The sequence below is a fragment of the Macrobrachium nipponense genome, chromosome 4 (genome assembly GCF_015104395.2).
Source record: "Macrobrachium nipponense isolate FS-2020 chromosome 4, ASM1510439v2, whole genome shotgun sequence".
In the NCBI taxonomy this organism is placed as follows: domain Eukaryota; kingdom Metazoa; phylum Arthropoda; class Malacostraca; order Decapoda; family Palaemonidae; genus Macrobrachium; species Macrobrachium nipponense.
Window position 1 is genome coordinate 28,523,506 of NC_061100.1, and position 22,768 is coordinate 28,546,273.

At 38.0% G+C, this 22,768-nt stretch overlaps 1 protein-coding gene across 1 annotated transcript; it reads left to right on the forward strand.

Moving 5' to 3' along the window:
- Positions 1–1,438: 1,438 nt before the first annotated feature.
- LOC135210827 (complement factor I-like) lies at positions 1,439–21,883 on the forward strand. The gene is made up of 11 exons (XM_064243700.1): positions 1,439–1,554; positions 2,692–2,732; positions 3,670–3,758; positions 14,623–14,726; positions 15,881–15,996; positions 16,518–16,698; positions 17,254–17,345; positions 17,458–17,641; positions 20,215–20,354; positions 20,678–20,796; positions 21,561–21,883. The coding sequence occupies exons 2-8, from the start codon at positions 2,726–2,728 to the stop codon at positions 17,469–17,471; spliced, it is 603 nt and encodes a 200-aa protein (XP_064099770.1). The 5' UTR covers positions 1,439–1,554; positions 2,692–2,725; the 3' UTR covers positions 17,472–17,641; positions 20,215–20,354; positions 20,678–20,796; positions 21,561–21,883.
- The last annotated feature ends 885 nt before the right edge of the window (positions 21,884–22,768 follow it).

Here is a 22,768-nt window from a genome sequence, read left to right on the forward strand (position 1 = left end):
GATTCTGTGCGACCTTAATCTACTTTCTTAAAATTTTTTATGCTGCTGGTTGCTAGCTTTCCTCAGCCTGGCTCGATCGTACACATACGAAGCCGGTACATAAGTTTAAAATAAAAATGTGTAGGCATTAAGGAAATTAAGAGGTTGTTAAAGAAGTTAGAAGGCTGTTCAAGTAACTAAAGCTACAATTAACCAAAACGAGTCTTTTAAGTGTAAGTACCCACCTGATTATGCAAGTTATTTCTGCTATGCATGAAAAGTCGTCGTCTTCGGCTAATGGCAGCTAGTTTGAAATAATGAGTATACCGAAACGACTTTAAAACTCCAAAATGATGGTGTTTTTACCGAAAGGAATGCCACCTTGAAAAATGCGTGATCTGACCTCCAGCTTAGTCGAGGAGCATGTTAAAATATATGGTCAAATAGTGCAATGTTTCACCAACTAAAATTAAAATAACGCTATATTTTATTAGAAATTATTTTTCTGTGCTGTATAACATGCAAATTATTTATTTTTTAAATTTTCATTTTGTAAAGACGCCTTTTTTACCCATTAATTACGATCATATACCGCATCTATCAACGCAACAAGAATTACATGTATATATTTGTATGTAGAAGCTGCCGGAGGAGGTCTTCAACAAAATCACACCATGGTTGGACTCGCAGCCGGGTAAAATCAAGTACGAAGACCTACAAAAACACTCATTGACACGTACTCCATGCCCGTCCCAGAAAGATCCCAATGCGCCCCTGACCCGATGAACCAGCCCCTGGGGGACACATCACCCAGGGATGCCTGGGACGAACTACGAGGTCTGATGCTGCCGGGCTAATTTGACTCAGACGGACGGAGGAGGGAGATCAGCTTGTCACAGGGAACATTCCTGCGGCACCTTCCGCAGGAGGTGAGGGCACAAATCATGGAAGGAGAAGCGCGCTTGATGGACGAATTGGTGATTGTCACACAGAAACTCCACGAGGCCACCAATGCTATTTGCGAATGATTCAGTCTCTTGTCTTAATTAGCGATGAGTGAGCTTCATTTCTTAATATATAGTACAAATATGCTATATTTTCCTCCATAAGTTATTGATAGATATAAACATGAATATATATATATATATATATATATATATCTATATATATATATATATATATATATATATATATAATATATTATGTGCATGTGAAAGATAATACAGAGCAGTTAATATTACATTACCAAAAAATTTTTGAAATAGCAGTCATTTTTTTCACTTATAAGATTTAATTTCATGCAAATGATTCCCACCTGTCACAAGTGTTTGCAAATCATTAGTCATCACAGGGCCTGGGTGTCTAGTCAGGGTCTTTAAAAATACAGTCAGTACCTGGCCTCACAGCCGTATAGTCTATATACGGCTCTGCCTGGCCTGACCTCAGAGTCGGTAGAAGTTCAGTCCCACTGAGAACGGTTGTGCCGAAATCTGACTCAGTTTGACTCTGCTTTTCTTGAGTCTCGATCAAGGCAGGATGGAATCTTTCCAGCTGGCTTTAGCCCTAGTGATCTTGGTAAGCTTGAGGAAGTGCTTTTGTGTTCAATTGTTGTATTCTGGGCCATTTTTATAGCTCTTTTTCTTTCTGTGTGTGTGTTTTCATTTTACAGTTGGCCCCACAGCAGGGTGGTGCCGTCAATGCAACTCATGTGGTATACCGTAGGCTTTAATTAAGGATCTTTGGAGTGTCCCTTCTGCCCCTAGCTGCAACCCTTTCCGTTCCTTTTACTGTACCTCCATTCACATTCCCTTTCTTCCATCTTACTTCCCTCAACCCTCTTCTAACAATTGCTTCATGGCGCAGCTACAGAAGGGTTTCCTCCTGCTACACCTCTCAAAGCTCCTTTGCTCTCAATTTCCCCTTTCAGCGCTGAATGACCTCATAGGTCCCAGCGCTTGGCCCTAGGCCTAAATTTTATGTTCCATTCCACACCCAAATGCACAATTCGTGCTCATGAAGAATGGGATGTTTCAGAAGGCGAACAGGAAAGGCAGCAGAAACGACCATCTTTCCTACAGGAAAAAGATATAGGAGGAAGTTCAATATTTTCTTTGGGTAAACGATACCCTATTCACTATGGTCGAAAAGGTGCATAGGCTAGCAGCCTCATTCCTTGCGCAAACAAGCTCATCTGTCATATGAATCGAGTTGCTTGGTTTTGAATTAATTGTACTTGAAATATATAACAAGGATGAATTCCAATACTCATCATATATATAATGAATTATGTTCTAATGCGTGAGATTATTGTTAAAGATTAATTCACTGTTTATAAGTGTTAGGAAAATATTCTTTTTTAGTTAAATGTTTTCCAATTATGAAGACAACTTTCTTTCGATTTATTCTTATGATTTTTTATGAAAATCCTCGTCAGTCAAGCTTTACAAAATTGCAAATCGTTCTGGCCACACAGCTGAATCATGATATAACTGCAACTGATATAATTTCAAGCTGAATGATATTTAGAGATAATATTTAACAAAACAGAATAAGTAAAAGAATAAAATATAAATAGTGATAAATACATTCAAATTAAATAAAGGTTAAAATCATTTAACCTAAAAAGCTTCCGTCCCTTATTGAATCTTTGTAGTGCATAGCACCAGCTGATTTCTTCCCTAAAGGAACCCTTCTTTATTTTTCCCCCCGCAGAGTTTCTGGTGTGCGACCGCAAGCCCCACCCCAAATGGAACGTAAGCAAATTTCTTTTCTTAGAATTACCAGTGTGTGCTAAAAAAATTGCCTGTGAACATAGCAATGTAAAGGGAAACCAATATAATTCTCGCTTACTCGGGGAGTAAGCCTGCAAACTACTTTGATGCTGTTGTTGTTCTTGTGGGGGATTAGGAAAGGTATATGACAGACCCTAAAAAGGTCTGAAAAAATGTGTTTCTCACTGAGTTAAAGATACAGGAATTTTAGGATAGGATATTTATGATTTATTTATTAGAATGGAAATGTAAAAAATAAATAATTTCATGTTAAACAGTACAGAACAATTATTTCTTATAAAATGTAGCGTACGTATATTTAATTTTCGTTGGTGAAACAACACGCTATTTTTTGTAATGCCTTTAAGTTAACAGACCTCAATTTTACGAACTTTTGTACGTTGCAGCTACGTTATTATGATTATTTTATTTAATGCATCCCATTTCAAATCTGGTACATTTTCAGATCAATCTCTGAAGTTTGAATGTCAAAGTGTAAAGCTTCAGATTAAGTTAGGTTAGGAATTACGTGGAACTGATGTAAGCCGTAAGATATCTAAAGAATATTCGAGTAAAGCATATGAGAATTGCCTGTGAAAAGTAACTAGAACATTTTTGGTGCAGTTTTTGAGGCATTGTATATTTGTTTAAGTTTCCGTGAATCCGTTGATTTTCTTAAAATCTGAAAAATCACAAAAAGTCTACTGTTATATGCATTTCAATACCTTAGCTTGTGCCCTGGTTCTTCAGTTACTTGCGAGCATTGTAGAGATTTTTCTGCATTGAACTATTAGACATATATGACTGGTACTATAGAGATTCTAATCTGCGTGTCAGTATCTATACTTTTTTTGAAATTCAAATTACATTTTTAAAAATTCATTTACTAAGTTTCTTTTAACTTTTAACCTTCGTTCAGGGTACCACCTTTATCCACTTAACCAACATGGCCTCCGACGCCCAGAAACTCCAAGGCTCTGGTTGGCCAAAACAAAGTTGACAGACAAGGTAAGTCCTGAATACCCACATAGCGGGGTAGTGCCGTCAGTGCACCTCATTTGGTGCACTGTAGGAATTCCTAAATGTTGTTAGTAGTGTCCATTTAGCCCCTATTTACCATTTTACTTTACCTCTGTTCCCACTTCCTCGCTTCCATCTCGCTGTAACCACTCCAAGTCCCTCTGTTTACCCTAAAACCACCGAATGGCTGAAGGCCTCAGTGCTTAGCCTCATGCCCAAATGTTCATAAATCAATTTCGGATCAATCTCCTGACTTTCTTCCCTTACGAAATCAAATCTTCCTTGGAAAGCTTCAGTTAAGTTGTGAGAATTATAACTTTCTTAAGATCACAGCTAAGTTGTTTTTGAGATTCTGAATTTGTTTAAATTTGGTAATAAGTGTCAGTAGGATGAGAGCAACCAAACTCTTATCATTATTATTATTTTTTTTGGGGGGGGGTCAATCACAGTCATCCTATTGGACTGGGTGGTTTTTATATCATGGGGTTCCGGGTTGCATCCTGCTTCCTTAAGAGTCCATCACTTTTCTCACTATGTGTGCTGATTCTAGAAGCACATTTCTGCATGAGTCCTTGAGCTACTTCAGCATCTAGTTTTTCCAGGTTCCTTTCCAGGGACCTTGGGATCGTCACAAGTGTTCCTATGATTATGGGTAGAATTTCCACTGGCATATCCCATATTCTTCTATTTTCAAGTCTTGATACTTATCAATATTTTCTCTTTCTCTGGTGTCCCACGTTATTGCGACATCAATGAGTGATACTTTCTTCTTGATTTTGTCAATCAACGTCACATCTGATCTATTTGCATGTATCACCCTATCTGCTCTGACACCATAGTCCCAGAGGATCTTTGCCTGATCGTTTTCTATCACTTCTTCAGGTTGGTGTTCGTACCTCTTATTATTGCAAGGTAGCCGGTGTTTCTTGCACAGGCGCCAGTGTAGGGCTTTTGCCACTGAATCATGCCTCTTTTTGTACTGGTTCTGTGCAAGTGTCGGACATTTGGTTGCTATGTGTTTTATGGGTGAGATGTTATTCCAATCTATCGTTCTTTAAACATATCTGGTTCTTACTGTAGCCATTGCAATTTTTCATTGCTGGCCGGTTCTTTAGTCTATCTCATGTACTGTGCGTGCATTGGTTTGTTGTGCCATTCCACTGTTCTGTTTGTCATTCTCCTGTCTGTATATTTCTGGGTCTTCGTCTATTTTATCAGTCCTTCTTCTTATGCACACCTTAGCTGCTCGTCTTCACTGGTTTTCAGATCTTACCCCAGTGCTCTGTTCTCAATGTTGACGCAGTCTTCTATGCTTAGTAGCCCTCTCCCTCCTTCCTTTCATGTTATATCTAGTCTATCTATATTTCCTCTTGGGTGTAGTGCTGTGGCGGGATCATAAGTTAAAAAGAAAAGCTGGCAAAATCCCCCCCACATAAACTTAACCAACCCAGCTGCCCAACTCACCCTCAGTCACACTTTCCTCTTTACACTACGGAATATGCAGGACAATTGACCTACCCACACACAGAAAAAAAACACACAAACACATGTACACACTACTGTCTCTCACAGCTTTTAACCAAAGACTGACCAAAAACTGCCTCTAAAACACAGAACTCTAACAACTAACAGCACCAACAGACAACCCAGAACTCACCAACATCCAAGTCAGTCATTAACCATCCAACCACCAATTACCCCTCTCTCTCTCTCTCTCTCTCTCTCTCTCTCTCTCTCTCTCTCTCACACACACACACACACACACAGACATTGCCAAATGGAACTCCATAACTCCTCCCTAGCGCTTTGTGTACTGTCATGTGTTTCCTAGTTTTCTGGTTTACTTAGCCTTCTTGTATGTTGACCAAGGCACATTTTTCTATTCCAAACTCCATCCTGATGTCCCCAGATACATTTCTTACAGTATGGATTAGGGTATATATTTCCTTGATGCTCTTACCATACAGCTTGATGGCATCCATGAACATCAGGTGGTTCATTCTGTTGCCTCCTTTCTTGAGTTGGTACCCAGCATCCATTATTATTATTATTATTTTAATTTTTTTTTTTTTGCTCTATCACAGTCCTCCAATTCGACTGGGTGGTATTTAGAGTGTAGGGTTCTGGGTTGCATCCTGCCTCCTTAGGAGTCCATCACTTTTCTTACTATGTGCGCCATTTCTAGGATCACACTCTTCTGCATGAGTCCTGGAGCTACTTCAGCTTCTAGTTTTTCTAGATTCCTTTTCAGGGATCTTGGGATCGTGCCTAGTGTTCCTATGATTATGGGTACAATTTCCACTGGCATATCCCATATCCTTCTTATTTCTATTTTCAGGTCTTGATACTTATCCATTTTTCCCTCTCTTTCTCTTCAACTCTGGTGTCCCATGATATTGCGACATCAATGAGTGATACTTTCTTCTTGATTTTGTCAATCAACATCATGTCTGGTCTATTTGCACGTATCACCCTTTCTGTTCTGATACCATAGTCCCACAGGATCTTTGCCTGATCGTTTTCTATCACTCCCTCAGGTTGGTGCTCCTACCACTTATTACTGCAAGGTAGCTGATGTTTCTTGCCCAGGCTCCAGTGGAGGGCTTTTGCTACTGAATCATGCCTCTTTTTGTACTGGTTCTGTGCAAGTGCCATACATTTGCTTGCTATGTGATTTATGGTTTCATTTTTCGTATTACACTTCCTACATAAGGGAGAGATGTTATTTCCGTCTATCGTTCTTTGAACATATCTGGTTCTTAGGGCCTGATTTTGTGCCGCTGTTATCATTCCTTCAGTTTCCTTCTCGAGCTCTCTCCTCAGTAGCCATTGCCACATGTCATCACTGGCTAGTTCTTTAGTCTGTCTCATGTAATGTCCGGGCATTGGTTTGTTGTACCAGTCCTCTGTTCTGCTTGTCATTCTCCTGTCTGTATATTTCTGGGTCTTTGTCTACTTTTATCAGTCCTTCTTCCCATGCACCCTTGAGCCACTCGTCTTCACTGGTTTTCAGATATTGCCCCAGTGCTCTATTCTCGATGTTGACGCAGTCCTCTATACTTAGTAGTCCTCTCCCTCCTTCCTTTCGTGTTATGTATATATAGTATGTCCGTATTTGCTCTTGGGTGTAGTGCTTTGTGTATTGTCATATGTTTCCTAGTTTTCTGGTCTATGCTGCGTTCTGCCTTCGTCCATTCGACTATTCCTGTACTGTATCTGATTACTGGCACAGCCCATGTGTTTATGGCTTTTATCCTATTTCCAGCGTTGAGTTTTGACTTGAGTATCGCCTTGAGTCTCTGCATATATTCTTTCCTGATCGTGTCCTTCATCTCTTGGTGTTTTATATCCCCTCCTTCCATTATTCCCAGGTATTTGTATCCCGTCTCATCTATGTGTTTGATGTTGCTCCCATCTGGTAGCTTTATCCCTTCAGTCCTTGTTACTTTGCCCTTTTGTGTGTTGACTAAGGCACATTTTTCTATGCCAAACTCCATCTTGATGTCCCTAGATACAATCCTTACAGTCTGGATTAAGGTATCTATTTCCTTGATGCTCTTACCATACAGCTTGATGTCGTCCATGAACATCAGATGGTTAATTCTGTTGCCTCTTTTCTTGAGTTGGTACCCAGCATCCATCTTCTGCAGTACTCTTGTCATGGGAATCATGGCTACTATGAAGAGTAGTGGGGACAGCGAGTCGCCCTTGAAGATTCCTCTCCTGATATTAACATCTGTTGGTCTTATTCCAGAGCTTGTAAGTATTGTATTCCAGTTGCGCATTGTATTTTTGAGGAAGCTGATGGTGTTTTCCTCTGCCCCATATATTTTCAGGCATTCTATTAGCCATGTGTGTGGTATCATGTCGAAGGCTTAGGTTGGATTTCCTTCTCCTATTGTTCTTCATTACTATTTTGTCTATCAGGAGCTGGTCTTTTGTGCCCGTACACTTCCTTCTGCACCCTTTATGTCGTAGGCAGGTGATAGGCCTGTAGTTACTGGGTATATTTCCCTTACTCTTGTCTTTTTGTACTAAGGATGTTCTTCCTGTGGTCATCCATTTGGGTGCTTGGTGATTTGAGATACAATGCTGGAATTGTTCTGCTATTCGTGGGTGTAGGGCCTTGTAGTTTTTGAGCCAGTATCCATGGACTTCATCGGGACCTGGGGCTTTCCAGTTGGGCATTTTCTTTAGTTGGTGTCTGACTGTGTCTGTCGTGATCTCTGTGAATCTTTGTTATATTCTCCCTGTTTCTTCCTCCTTGACTTCCTGGAGCCATGTTGCTTGTTTGTTGTGTGATGCCGGATTGCTCCATATGTTTTCCCAGAGTCTCTTACTTGGCTCGGCTTCAGGAATTTCTTAGTGGTTGTCTTCCCCTCTTAGTTGGCTGTATAGTCTTTTCTGGTTGGTTCCGTATAGTTTGTTCTGTTGGTATCCCTTATTCCTGTTCATGTACCGTTGGATCTTATGTGCTTTGGCCTTAAGCCTCTGTTTTACATCTATTGTGTTGTTTAGTCCCCTCTCTTGTATTTTGTATTTTTCGTTGAGTTCCTCCCTTGTTTTCTTGCTTCTTAGCCTTTTTTCTGTCATCTCTTTCAGTTGACTCAAGTCAGATCTCATCACCATGATTTGCTTTTCCCGGCGCCTTTCCCAAGGAGGTTGCTGTTTTGGTTTCTGTTGGGTTGGTTGTGTTGGTGGTGTTGGTGTTCGTATCCCCATCAGTTCTGCTACTAATCTTGCTCCTGCATATGCCAAGTTATTTGTTTCTGTGATATTGGTGGTGTGTATTATTCCCATTATTTCATTGACCTCACTTGTTTTCTCCCTTAATTTCTTGGTGTTGTAGGCTTTCATGGAGGGGATCTTTGTTCTCTCTGTATCTGGCTCCATCCATTGTCTAATCTTTTCTACCCTTTCTGTCCTCTCTGTTACTTCATCGGTGTTTCTTTGTGTGTCGTTGTTTGATACATCATCATCCCTGTCATCTTCTGTGGCATCGTCTCTCAGTTCGTCGTCTTGTAATTCGTTGTCGTGTGTCATTTTCTTTTCCAGTTCCTCTCTTTCTGTTGGGGAGAGCCAGTTCTTTTTCTTTATGTTCCTTACTTGGTCTGCTAGCCTCTGCTCTGTTTGAGGGGTGTTATTCCTCTCATTCCAGATGCTGACCAACCTTCTTCTATATCCTCTCTCCGTCGGGTTGCTTCTGATGTAGCATCTCCATATTTCCTTGTTTTCTTCTCTTGTCCATTTCTTCCTCTGGTTTGCTTCTGTAGCTCCAATCTCTTTCTGTTGGTTTCTGTCATTGTGGTGGTCAGTTGCTGGATCACGACCTCCAAGTACCTGACCGTCTTCCCCTTCAATTGGGTTGAATACCTGGCTGCCAGACAAAGCTCCTCTGTTGCGAGAGTTCCTTTTACGTCGTTGTCGTTTAATCCTTCATTTCTTTCCATCATTGCTGAGTTTTGCTATTTAACCCATAGCTGGACCCTACCCCATCAGGGATAGGTACTCATTTACAGCTGAGTAGACTGAGGAAATTATGGTAAAGATCCTTCCCCAAGGAATCAATGCCGAGGAGAACGGTCACCCATCCAACGACTGGCCAGCCCCAATATTGCTTAACTAGTCCATTGACGACCTAACCCACTCTGCCACAGCGCCACATTTATTATTATTATTATTATTATTTATTTTTTATTATTTTTTTTTTGGTTTATCACAGTCCTCCAATTCGACTGGGTGGCATTTATAGTGTGGGGTTCCGGGTTGCATTCTGCCTCCTTAGGAGTCCATCACTCTTCTTACTATGTGCGCCGTTTCTAAGATCACACTCCTCTGCATGAGTCCTGGAGCTACTTCAGCCTCTAGTTTTTCCAGATTCCTTTTCAGGGATCTTGGGATCGTGCCTAGTGTTCCTATGATTATGGGTACAATTTCCACTGGCATATCCCATATCCTTCTTATTTCTATTTTCAGATCTTGATACTTATGCATTTTTTCCTTCTCTTTCTCTTCAACTCTGGTGTCCCATGGTATTGCGACATCAATTATTATTATTATTATTATTATTATTATTATTATTATTATTATTATTATTATTATTATTATTATTATTATTATTATTATTATTCAGATGGGCCTGTTCTTATGGAACAAACTCAAAGGGGCCATTGACATGAAATTCAAGAAAACCTGGCATCCATTTAAAGTAAGTAACAGATGGTAATAAGAAATACAGACAAGAAATTGGTTATTAGAAAAAAATAAGTTAACAAACTTTTAAATAAATTGATAAAAATGTCAGTGAATTATAAAATACAACGAGAACTAAGCAGATGTCTTCCTGGCAGAACCATTTAGATATCTTTCCATCAAGAAAGGAGGATTCTTCTTCTTCTTCTTCTTCCGGCTTGTTTCTAGGAAATATTTGTGAAGCTTGGAGCACCATAATGTCTTTAGAATGGATGGTTTCAGATTAGTATTCACTGTCTCGTTCTTACTTCTCTTCCCACCTAAAACAAAGCTGAGACCGTTCCTTGTGACCATTACTACATTCTGAAGACAGGCCAGACCACCACCATCCAGTCACCAAACTACCCAGACCTTCATACTACAAAAAAAAATGTTACGAATGCAAGTGGAACTTCCAGGTTAGTCAAAGAAAAATCCAAAAGATGTAGCATTTTTCTACAAGTCACCCTTTTACCCTTTGTCACTATTGGATCAAACCACTTAATCAAACCAGCCGAATGTCATGTCAGCCATGTCCTGTGTTTAACCAAAACCTTGTTGCCATTGTATAATGCTTCACATTTTTTATCATAACAGGTCCTTTACAGTGTTTCCCCACTTTTTTGCTGGGATAGGTTCCAAAACCCACCGAAGAAATGTAAAATCCACAGATACGCAAAGTCACCCTAATAAATGCTTATAACTGCTTGTAACTGCCAAATACCCTGTACCCCTTAAACTAAAATGCTTTTAACTGCGTATTTTAACAGTTCACTGCGTAATTTAATAGTTCAAACAAAAATATACCTTAAATTATCATACTAAAACAACTCAGTATCATTTTAAATAAAAATACACCCTGAACCATACTACCCCAAAACATCCAGTCATCTAGGTTGACCCCATACAGCTGTTATTCACTCTTATGTATATGCACCCCAAAAATGCATATAACAATGATTTAATAATGGCATTTCTAAGTAATGGTGGCGCCCCCAATTTTACCATGGAAATTAATTTATCCTACAGTTTTAGCTAAAGGAAATATCAAGAGTATGACAAACCACTATGTATGGCATTTGTAGACTATGAGAAAGCTTTTGATTCTGTCAAAACTTCAGCAGTAATGAAAGCCCTTCAAAAGCAAGGAATAGATGAATCTTATATTAGAACACGGGTTGTACAGCAATCCTAAAACTACATAAAGACAGTGAGAAATTTCCGATTGAGAAAGGAGTTAGACAGGCAGACCCCATCTCTCCTAAATTATTCACAGCGTGCCTAGAAGTTTTTAAGAATTTAGATTGGGAAAAGGTAAAAATTAACATTAATGGGGAATACATTAACAACTTGAAATTTGCAGATGATATAGTTCTACTCAGTGAATCAGGGGAGGAATTACAAAAGATGATAGAAGATTTGAATAGAGAAAGCAGAAATGTAGGACTAAAAATGAATACGAGTAAAACTAAAGTAGTGTTTAATGGAAATGCAGAGACAATAAGTAAGGGTTATGGACGAACCTCTAGAGATTTTTAATGAATTTATGTACGTACAGACAGTAAGATTTTCCTCAGGGCATGAGACCAAAATTAAAAGAAGGATAAGCGTGGGATTTAGAGCTTTTGGTAAACAAAATGAGATTATGAAAACTAAACTGCCACTTTCTCTAAAAAGAAAAGTATTTAATCAGATGGTCCTACCAGTATTAACTTTTGCATAAAAAACTTGGAGCCTTACTAAAGCCTTAGAACATAAGCTAGTTGCAACTCAAAGAGCTATGGAAAGAATAATGATGGGAATAACATTAAGAGGCAGAAAAAGAGCAACATGCGGAAATAGAATGGCATAGAAAAACCATAAACAAGCAAGAATGGAAGGACATGTCCGGGGCCTTTGTCCTGCAGTGGACTAGCAATGGCTGATGATGACAGTTTTAGTGCTTTTGATGAAGCAGCAGTGGCTAACTTTTAGTGGTCAACTGTTATTTACCTTGTATGTAACCCAACAATGATGGGGGACTTTGGGAATTCGGGGTTTTGGGTATCGGGGAGAACAGTCGTAAACAAAGCGGCCATGTTTGGGTTCTGGTAGGGGCCAAGGGAAACTCAAACCCTGAAATGTTTGTAAACACATAAAATCAAACATAATATGGATGTAAATGTTTTATGAAATGAATAACTTAACTTAAAAACAAAGAAATTGTTATGGTGAGCAATGTGTTGTAAAATAGTGTAACGAAAATAGACGGACGGGAATAATGGAAAGAGAAGGAAGTGACTTGTACAAATCATGTATAAATTATGTATGAAATACCCCCAAAACAACCCTCAATTCTTCAGGGGCATGCCCTCAATTGTAAGGTAATATTGAGAGATGTATAGGAGAAAATTAAGCAAAAACTAAGAGAAACGGAGTAGAAGGAAAAGATGAAGAAATATTACACGATTATAAAAAAATGAGAAAAAGGAATATAATATGACTCACCCCCACCCATTCCTCACTTGGTCCTATCACAATGTAGGGTTAATATTGCAATATGATTGGCTGAATAAAGGCTCATATGTCTATCCCCCTGAAAACCCCCACAATTTCCCTCACTTAGGGTGTCTGAACCAAAAGCTCCCCGATAACATGGCGCATGCGCAGTAGCATCCGGCATAGTAATAGTAGTAGTAGATGGTGGATTTTGTCTGTGAAATGGCAACATTCTTGGTTTATTCGTCGCCTATTTCCACTTGTATTTCGCGGTCTGAATGTCATATATAACAGGAAATACCACATTAACATGCCAAAACCTTCTCCCAGGTGATTTACCCCACCCATAACCCCACTTTCCCATTGGTCCCCCTTACCATAGGATAGAGTTCTGGGGCAATAATTTTCCCCATGGTGTACCACAAGCAAAACCCCACATTCCCAACGGGTCCCGTAGGGGCTGAATGACCAAATTAGGTCCCAGTGCTTGGGCTTGTCCCTAAATTTCATAATCCATCCATCCATCCCCCTTACCGTAGGATAGAGTTCTAAGGTAAATTACATGTTAATTACAATCGACCGCCAAAAACTAACGGAAAATTGTTAACAAGCAACCAAAATACCATAGGAAACCGCAATTTCCAAAGAAATACCTGACGCACCACTACAGTGATCCCCCGTATTCACAGGGGATGTGTACCAGAACCGCCCCCACTGTGTATAGTTAAAATCCACGATTAGTTGCAACCCCAGTAAAAATGCTGAAAAGTGCCTATATTGGTAGGTAAAACTCAAGAAAAACCCACCAAAAATCTTGTACCTGATTTTTATAAGTTTTATCACAAAAAGTGAATTTTATGATGAAATTGATAAAAAAACCCAGGAATTTCTGAATATTTCTCATAGAAAAAATACTGCGAATAGTTGAATTTCCTGCGAATAATGGGTAGATAATTATGGTCCAGAGAGAAATCCGCGAATCCGGTGAACGCGAATACGGGGTCCACCGTATTGCTTAGATTAACCTTAATAAATTTCAGATATTAAAATAATGCAAGCACTGCAAAATATTTGTAAAACTTTTAATACAAATTAGATAAATCTCTCTTACAGAACTTTTGACCACTAATCAAGTAACCCTGTAGTTTATGTAAGCATAGCCATTTTCTCTCTTAGTATTGAAGTAATTTCTATTTTCCTTTAGATGATAGCGCATGCTGTATAGTATCTAAAGTGTTCACTAATTATTTTCATTTTCCAGTCTGCTTTTATTGAAAAACAAAAAGCTTTAAATATAGCAATGAAAATTTGAGAAAAATGAACGGCAAAGTAACATTACTATTTATCTATAAAACTATACTGTACAAAACAACATCAATCTCTCTCTTATCTCATTGAGAGAGAAAGAGAGAGAAATGCATATGCATATCAAAAATATTTAATGCACTAGTGACACTAATTGTTTTTACCCAGTAAAACAGAAATGACTTCAATACTATAAGAGAAAACGGCTTTGCTTCCGTATACAGGGTTAACTTGATTAGTGGTTGAAAATTCTGTAAGACATTCATTTAATTGGTGTCAAAGATTCGTTTGATTTGTATTAAAAATTTTATAGAAGCTTTACTGTGTTTGCATTAATATTACTTCACTTTACTTTATCTTCCCGCCACTGGCCACTGGCATAAGGGTGATACAGTTCCTCTCCATCTGTCTCTATCCCGAGCCATTTCCCTCGCTTCCTCTGGTTCTGGATTTCATCCTCAAGGTTTCTGACAATTATATCTATCCACCTCATTCTTGGCCTACCCAGCGGTCTTCTTCCTATTTGTACTGCTCTCAGTGCTCTCCTGGGGTCTATTCCCATCCATCCTCATTAATATTAATAATCGAAAATTGTAAATCATATTTTATAAAAATGTATTTAGTCATGAAAATAAAATGATAATACAGTAATTAGTGAACATTACTCGACGAAGATATTCGCGAATTGGTGAAAATTCCCTCATAATAGTGAAAGATATGTTCCACAAAAATCCGCGATAAAACGAAGGTGAAAACCGCAAAGTGCGAAAAAGTGGGGGAGCAGCACTACCTCATCATTGACTTTGCTCCAGTGTTGAAGTGAATCCTCCATTTACAGGCTGCAGATCCTGCCTCATGCACATCGATAACCTGCTCCGATTTTAGACTGTCGAACTTCCCTTATTCGTACATGAGAATCACTGGACAAGGACTCAGCAAAACGTAAGATAGAAGAATTTATAGCTGTCATAGGTGACAGAGGAAACTGTGAATTATACTGATAAATCTTGAATTTGCACGCCATGGAAATTGCATGGTAGGATTTTGTTGAAAGCATTTAGAAGTTTTCACAAGACTTTAATTATATGTCGGAACAGGAAAACAGGAGAATTGCTAGTTTTGTGTGAAAGTTGGTTAGAGAGAAGGGCAAGTTGTTTAGCTTTGGATCCAAAGTTATGGGATAAGTAAATAGGCCGCAAATAGTGCAGAATGGCTCATGTTTGCAAATAGCACAATCTGAATTGGAGATAGTTAAGAGAGAGACCAGATACTAATGAAAGTATTTGTTAGAAAGTTTGAAGTAAATATAAGCAAGAACAAGGCTAAATTCGAATAGAAATGGGGAAGATAAGGGAATTAATGTTAATGGGGACAGTAATAGAATATAAGCAGTTCATTCTATAGGTATTTTTGGAGTGAATGTAGCAGATGATGGTAGGATGAAGCAAAGAATTAAGTACAAAGGAATTTTTGGAAGAGACCTGAAGTGTCAATGCATGCTAAGATTTAGATGGATGAAGGGATTGTTGAACCAACAATCTTTGATGGAAGCACAGTTGGAGACTTTGAATGCAAAATGGTAATCACTTGCCTAGTTTGCATAATATAATGAAATATTAAAGGAGTGGGAAAAATTGAGATAAACAACAAAAGTTAGTGAAAGCTTTAGTGGAAATGAAAGGATGGATCATAATGCCATTAGGTGGTTTGCCCAAGTGGAGAGAAGGTGGAAAAGATTGTGTAAGAGAGAAGGAAGAACTTTAATATCTACAAGGATTTGCGGTCCATGCAAGAGTGAGAGACGAGAGGTGCAGCGTGTCTGAAGGAGAGTTCAGAGCACCGCTGATATGCATTCTTCGTAGGTGCATATGACGAGCCTAAGTTGTGGAAGTATTCTGTACAGGAGCCTCATTCCCATTTTAGCTTTAAAAGTGAAAAATGGCAGTGAGCACTCTCATACTTTTTCTTTGGACCCACCTCCTGTTAGGTGACATGTCTTACGTTTGATGACTTTATCATCTCATGCAAAGAGATCTTCTTCTTCTTCTCCCCAAATTCTTAGGACTTTCAAACCATAAGCTCTTTTTATTCCACAGGTATTCCGGAGTGAAGCCTCCTTTCACTGAAGTAAGTGGAAACAACCGGATGAAAGTGTTTTTCCACTCGAGGAGAAAAAGTAAATACGCCTTCTCCTGCATAGTTGCTGCTCTAGGTAAGTGTTTTTTCTGATCCTCCTTTCCACCGAGACAACAGAGGGCCATCTTGTCTGTTCTCAGCCTGCCAACCACTTAGTGCAACTGCTTTGGTTTGCCTCATGTTCCACCTTTCAAAGCTCTTACTCTTAATTTTCCTTTCAGCCTTCAGCCTAAATTGTGTATTCTGTTTATCTCATTCTTCAAACAATAGTCCAAAACAGCATGGGGAAATGATGCCACCAATATCCTGATCATGGGTACTTTATTGCCTATGGTGCGCTCACAACTGGGTTACCTCAGCAGGATCAAATGGCTTTTATCGATCCTCTTTGAAAACAACGGTCATCAGACAAAAGCTCTTGGCACACACATCCAAGAAATTGATTATACTCCACATTAGCTGAGGCAGGAGAATAAAATGTTAATTGCATAGTTCTGATTCAGACTAACGACGTTACAGTTCATAATGGCTAACTACCCATATAAATAACCAAACCAGTAGAATGCTCCAGTTACTGACTCACTGTAATTGATGTAGGATGTGGCAGACGAAATCCTGTGAGTAGGATAATTAGAGGAAAGCCCACAACATTGCACGAATATCCTTGGCAAGTTGCACTGGCAACACCTACGGATACGGAGCCATGCTGCGGTGGATCTATCATCTCAGACCAGTGGATCCTGACAGCAGCTCATTGTTTCGTTATATGTTTCCCTGGGTAAGAAGTCTACCTTTCTTTAGCAATTCTTTTTCCACCTGAATCACGCAGTCTTCATCTGTTCTGTATGTGTCTAAGGGTGTGTGTCTGTCACACTGTAGTTTAGCCTTTCATATAGACCTATTATTGATAACTCACTGCACATACATCATAGACAGGTAGAAAGCAAGTCGACGACCTCAGTGGAAAACGAATCTTTGTAAATGCTGGTTGATCGTATGGTTAGCACTGCCAATTAATTGACTTCTATTCAACCCGTTTGTGACGTGTGAATGATAAGCTGCTGGGAGTGCTTATGAAGTTGCACTGGAGCATAAAAGTGCCTTTAACCGCTATTCTAGTGTTTAAGTAGCTCACAATAGCATTTTAGATTTCAACCAATCCTTGTGTTTAGAGCTTAAGTAACATGCTTTTAATATCGTTTTGACGTTTGAAATCCTGACGCTGTTGTAGACATACAGCAATTTCCTCATTAAAGAAAGCTGAATCTTAATATCATTTTTTATGCCAAAAAGACTTCTGTTTTTCATTCAAATAGTCCTATCCACATTTCAGAACAGACCCAACAGGTGTCACTGTCGTGATTGGAGAGCACAACTGGACCACAACAACGGAAACAAGCGTAACACAGGAAATCAGTATCACAAGTACGTCGCTACATCTCAGGTTATTGGTGTGAAACAACTGATAATCAGAATTTCTCTTGACAAGAAATTTAAGTTGATACTTTCTAATATGAGTCCCGCTAACTCCTTGCAGATCATCCCACATGAAGATTTCAACCGTAATAGTATTTTGGACAGCGACATTGCATTGATCAAACTCGAGAGTCCAATTGCTTTCCCAGCTGACAACAAGATCGCTCCTGTGTGTCTTCCAGATGCTGGCAATTTGTACGAGAATGTAACTGCTACTCTTACAGGCTGGGGAGATTTATCTCCAGGTTTGTAGGTCTTAATTAATAATTACATCTCACTGATACTTGTCTGCTTGCCTGCAAAGAACAGTTAGGTCTCCAGACAGTGGAACGTGCTGTGCTAGACTAGATTTTTCATACATCCATTCCATACGTTTGTTGGGTGAGCTTGCTGCACTCTTAATGTATTCATTAGTGATCTTACATTCTTAAACACACACTTTCTCCCTCAAGTACTAAGCAGGCTGCACATTTTGAAATTGTGGCAAATTTGTCTTTAATCTTATACAGTGCAGCATACATTATTAGCATATAAGAATGTGGAAGTTTTGTCGCACAAGATGATCGTGTGCAGAAGTGGAGTCTTCATTTTACGGTCTGCCACACCAAGCGTGGACAAAATTTCCCCACTCTTTTTTGAAGAGTTTGTTGTGGTCAGATATATTGGTTTTTATATGATTCATTGGACTATATTCTCGGTCATTTGCATATTTATATATCTTTTTATATAATAATGACTGAATAGAGGGCCATCAAGGAATGGTTGTTTTCACAGATCATGAAGTAATAAAAGTCGATCGAGCGATATCTTGTTTGAAGCATTGAATACCAACGATATCAGTGACAGTTTTACATTTCCATGTAATAAAATTAATTTAAATCTATTTAAAAATGCTTATTAAATGATAAGGGAAGTTTATGGAAAATGATTTGTGAATGAAAGCATATATCGTTTTATATACATTAGATTTTACCGATGGTTGAATGAGTTTACAATTTATGCGAACGTGGAAGTCATGGTGTGGAAATGTGGCAACACCGCTGAGAGGAACAAAAGCAAGAAAAAGATAGAGGTAGAGTGAGACTTGTCTCTTATTAGATGAAAGTTAAAAGACTCAGGTAAACACAAGTGGGGAAAAGGATCCAAAATTTAGGATGAATGAAAAGTCAATGAACCCTGCAAGTGCTATTCAAAGTCTCATTTCTGGAAAGTAAGTGGTAAGAGTTGGTATGAGGGGTGATGCAAGAGCCAACTAAGGAGCTCAACTGAACACAGACCAGAGAGGTACCTGTAGAACTTGGGCGGAAAAGTCACTCTGTGGTGGAGAGAAGATAAAGTGAAAGCAATATTCCAAGCTGAGTTGTACGAGACCAAGGTAAACCTATGGAAACTGGGAGAGAAGAGATAAAAAGCATGATGTTCATGGCAAGTTCTTTGTCTAGGCACATGATTGCTCTTGGCTTATTTTTCATTCTCTTAGCTCTGAAGATCACCTTACTCCTGAACAGTTCCTTATCATCAGTTACTGGAAGATGACTTCAGAAGGATCTTTGCTCTTCTCAGTGATAGTTGTGCTTGACATAACCATGAAAGTGTCCCAGTTGCCTACATAAAGTTACTTCAGGTTAGGCTGGACCATCTTAATCAACTAAAATTAATTTGTTCATTTTGTTGCTTAGTGATAATCGATTAGCTATCTGAAAAATGTACCTGTTGTAATGAAAGCCATATGGAATTGTATTATTAAACAATATGCATCAATAATGTGAATGAATGTCATCAATGCCATCATTCCCAGCCATTCAGGAGCAGTGAGCGGAATAAAGCATTACAAAACGGCAGGGAAAAGAGGTCTAGAAAAAAGGAACCTTATTAATTAAGGAAAACGACCAGAGATGAGGATGGAAGTGTCCTCAACCGTAACAATATTAGATGGTTAGATTTACAAACGAGAAACGAGTCTACAGAGAAAAATCGGACATCAGATGGGGCCTGGCTAGTACTAAACTGCTCTTATAACACTAATCACAGACCATTTGAAAACAAGTGGAGAACAAATCTTTGGCAAACGCTGGATAATCATATGAAACGCTGGTCACGACTGCTCACAATTGCTGACTTGCATTTAACATGTTTGTGATGTGAGTGCAATAAGTTGCTGACGTGTGTTTATACCACTTTATAATATATATAAATATATATATATATAGATATCTATATATATATATAATATATAATATAAATATAATATATATATATATGTGTGTGTGTGTGTGTGTGTGTGGTGTGTGTGTGTGTTCGCGCGCGGAACTGCGATGTCAATAATTTAAGTGAAGCAATATGAGATCAAGAAAAAATACAATGTTAAATTGACTTTTTCCAATAGTTCCATTTAGTACTGATCAACTGAATTCAAATGTTTCTGGAAAGAACAGCGCAATTGTATACAGTATACGTACGAATATTATACAATACATATTGACACCTTTAATTTACCTAAACTGAAAGGATATATCGTAAAATGTAAGGAAAAGAAAGTGATATAGTTTAAATGTAATAAATGTTATATATATATATATATAATATAATATATATTTATAATATATATATATATATATATATATCTATATATATATATAATATATATCATATATATATATATGTCCAGGATTTCAGGAGGGCACCCATGTATTTTAAGTGAAGGCACGAACGGCCATTTTTTTTTTATTAGACAACCGGTAAGTTAGGGTAAATTGTCTGTGACTACTTTCCTTCAGTATCTGTTTGCTGTGTTATCAATAACTTTGCAACATTGCAGGTGGTAACCAACCCGCTGATCTGTATGAGGTGGTTGTGCCAACGATGAACAACTCGCTTTGCCAAAAGTCTTTTTCGATTCCCATCACAGCTAATATGCTCTGTGCTGGATTGGTTAAAGGAGGAAAAGGAGCTTGTCATGTACGGAAGTTTACACTGTGACGTTAACATGATTGAGCATCTGAATATGTACACTTTTGCGTAACAATGACTTATCTTTAAGACTTGGGCAATTTGTCTTAGAAAAATGACTTAACAACTTGCACAATTTATCTCACGAGGAATTGCTCCAAGACTTGCCAACTAGTATTAGAAGGGATTACTTTAAGACTCGCACAGCTTTTGTTAAATGGAATTTCTTTATAAAATTGCACAACTTGTGCTAGAGTTACTGCTTTGCTTTAAGACTTATATAGTTTGTCCTTTACGACTTACGCATCTTGTTACTTTTCCTGCTTTCAGAGTGATTCAGGAGGACCGCTAGTGACATATTTCAATACGACTCGGTACATGGTCCAGATAGGAGTCATCTCCTTTGGAAATGAAACCTGTGACCCTCCTACCGCGACTGCCCGAGTTTGCAGTAAGTAAACCAAGTGATAAATTGTTTGGCTGGACAGCGTCTGTGACAGTAATTTAAACCCGACCTAGGATTTATTGAACGAATGACAAAATTTTCACGATAGGTTAACTGATAAATGTCATTTTTAATGGTGATTTTAAATAATGTTAGTCAAGCTGTTAGGAGAGTGATGGCTATAGGCCTACCTAGTAGAAAATTGATACATGGGACAATCAATTAAAAACAGGGGTAGGGACTAAAGGTTAAATTTGAGACTTAACTAGAAGATGACTAAAAGCTTTGGAAGTATTTTAACAGTAGACGACCAAATCAAACGATGGAATAGGTTTCAACTTTCAATATCAAGCAAACAGATAATGACACTTTAAAAAATATTTTAATACTAAATTGATTAACAATCTTCCAAAAACATGGCGGTCAAACACAAGCAGATAAGGAGCTTGGAAACTTAATCTACTGTAAGGTTTTGAAGTAAAACAGACAAATGAAGAGGTTTATCAATAACATGTAAAAACAAATATTTCAAATCAACAGTAAAAATGGAAATGTAAGATGAATTAACTGTCACAGAGGCATGATTTTAACAAAAATTATAGGTTCTAAACCAATGGGTTTGACAGTGAGGTAACAGACAAAGTCAAAATCTGCATATTTACAAAAAGTCGAGTTCTTAAAAACACTAAAATAAAAAAAAATTATTGCTAATTACTGTGATCACGAATTGGTTATGAATATATGAGCCTATTACTGTATTTATCTTTCAGAATTTCTACAGTGGATTGCCGACAAGACAGCAGGTTCTTCATACCTCCCCTGGCCATGAAAATTACTATATCTACCTATAGGCTACTTGCTAAGTGGAGCAATCAAAGCTGACGTCATTGGAATTTCTCTTCATGATTGGATATTATCACTTATTTGCATTTGGAATTTGCTATGGCATAAAATAAATCTTTTAAATTATTAAAGCATAATAAAAATTTGGACTTCCAAACACATTGGTCATTTAGCTATTTTCCCATCCCTCAATTTTTAAGTTTATTCCATTTTACATAGCTTGTGAAACATATTACATCTTAACCTGGAAGTAATGAGTGGCTTATTTAATTGCGCGCATAGCGTCGTTAATGATTGCACTCTTGGGTAAATCATTTTTTAAATATCTTTCTATGCTTTTTTCAATTGTCAACACCACCAGTGTAAGAACTCCTCATTCAATAATATTTACCCATAATATTAGACAAGATCATTTTCTATGTACGACATTGAAATTCGTTTTCTTTAAACCGTAAATGACTAACAAATCTTGGATTTTATTGATAATTCTCTCTCTCTCTAATATATATCATATATTATATATATATATATATATCTATATATATATATTATATATATATATATATATATATATATTATCTGTGTGTGTGTGTGTGTGTGTGTGGCGAAAAAGATGGACTTATAGTGGACTGTATTATGCTTAATGTTGTTACTTGGTCAAAAACCGCTAAAAGCCTTACGTAACAACTCCACTAAACTCCCTTTGCGGTTTCTAAATTACGGGGAGATATCTCTCAACCCAATTCATTATTAACGAGGATAACACACCAATATCATTAATGAATAGTACCAAAATTAAGTACTTTCACTTACTGAGCAGTCCTTGTAGACATGAACTCAGATCATAAATCGCTATACGAGATACGACGAGAGGTACGCGCCTCTCTCTCTCTCTCTCAAAATATTGCGAGTACTCACGGGTTGATTTTCAGACCTTAGAGGACTGCTGTGTTATCTCGTTTCTAAGTTATTTGCATAACCTTAAAGTATGGACACAATAAAGGTTTATCAGATCAATTTATATTCACCATCCACAAAACTGAAACATAGGAAAAATGAGATAAAATCGAAGGATATTGAAATGCATTTGATAAACGTAAAGTTAAAATTAATTTAATAACTAAAAGTTAAACAT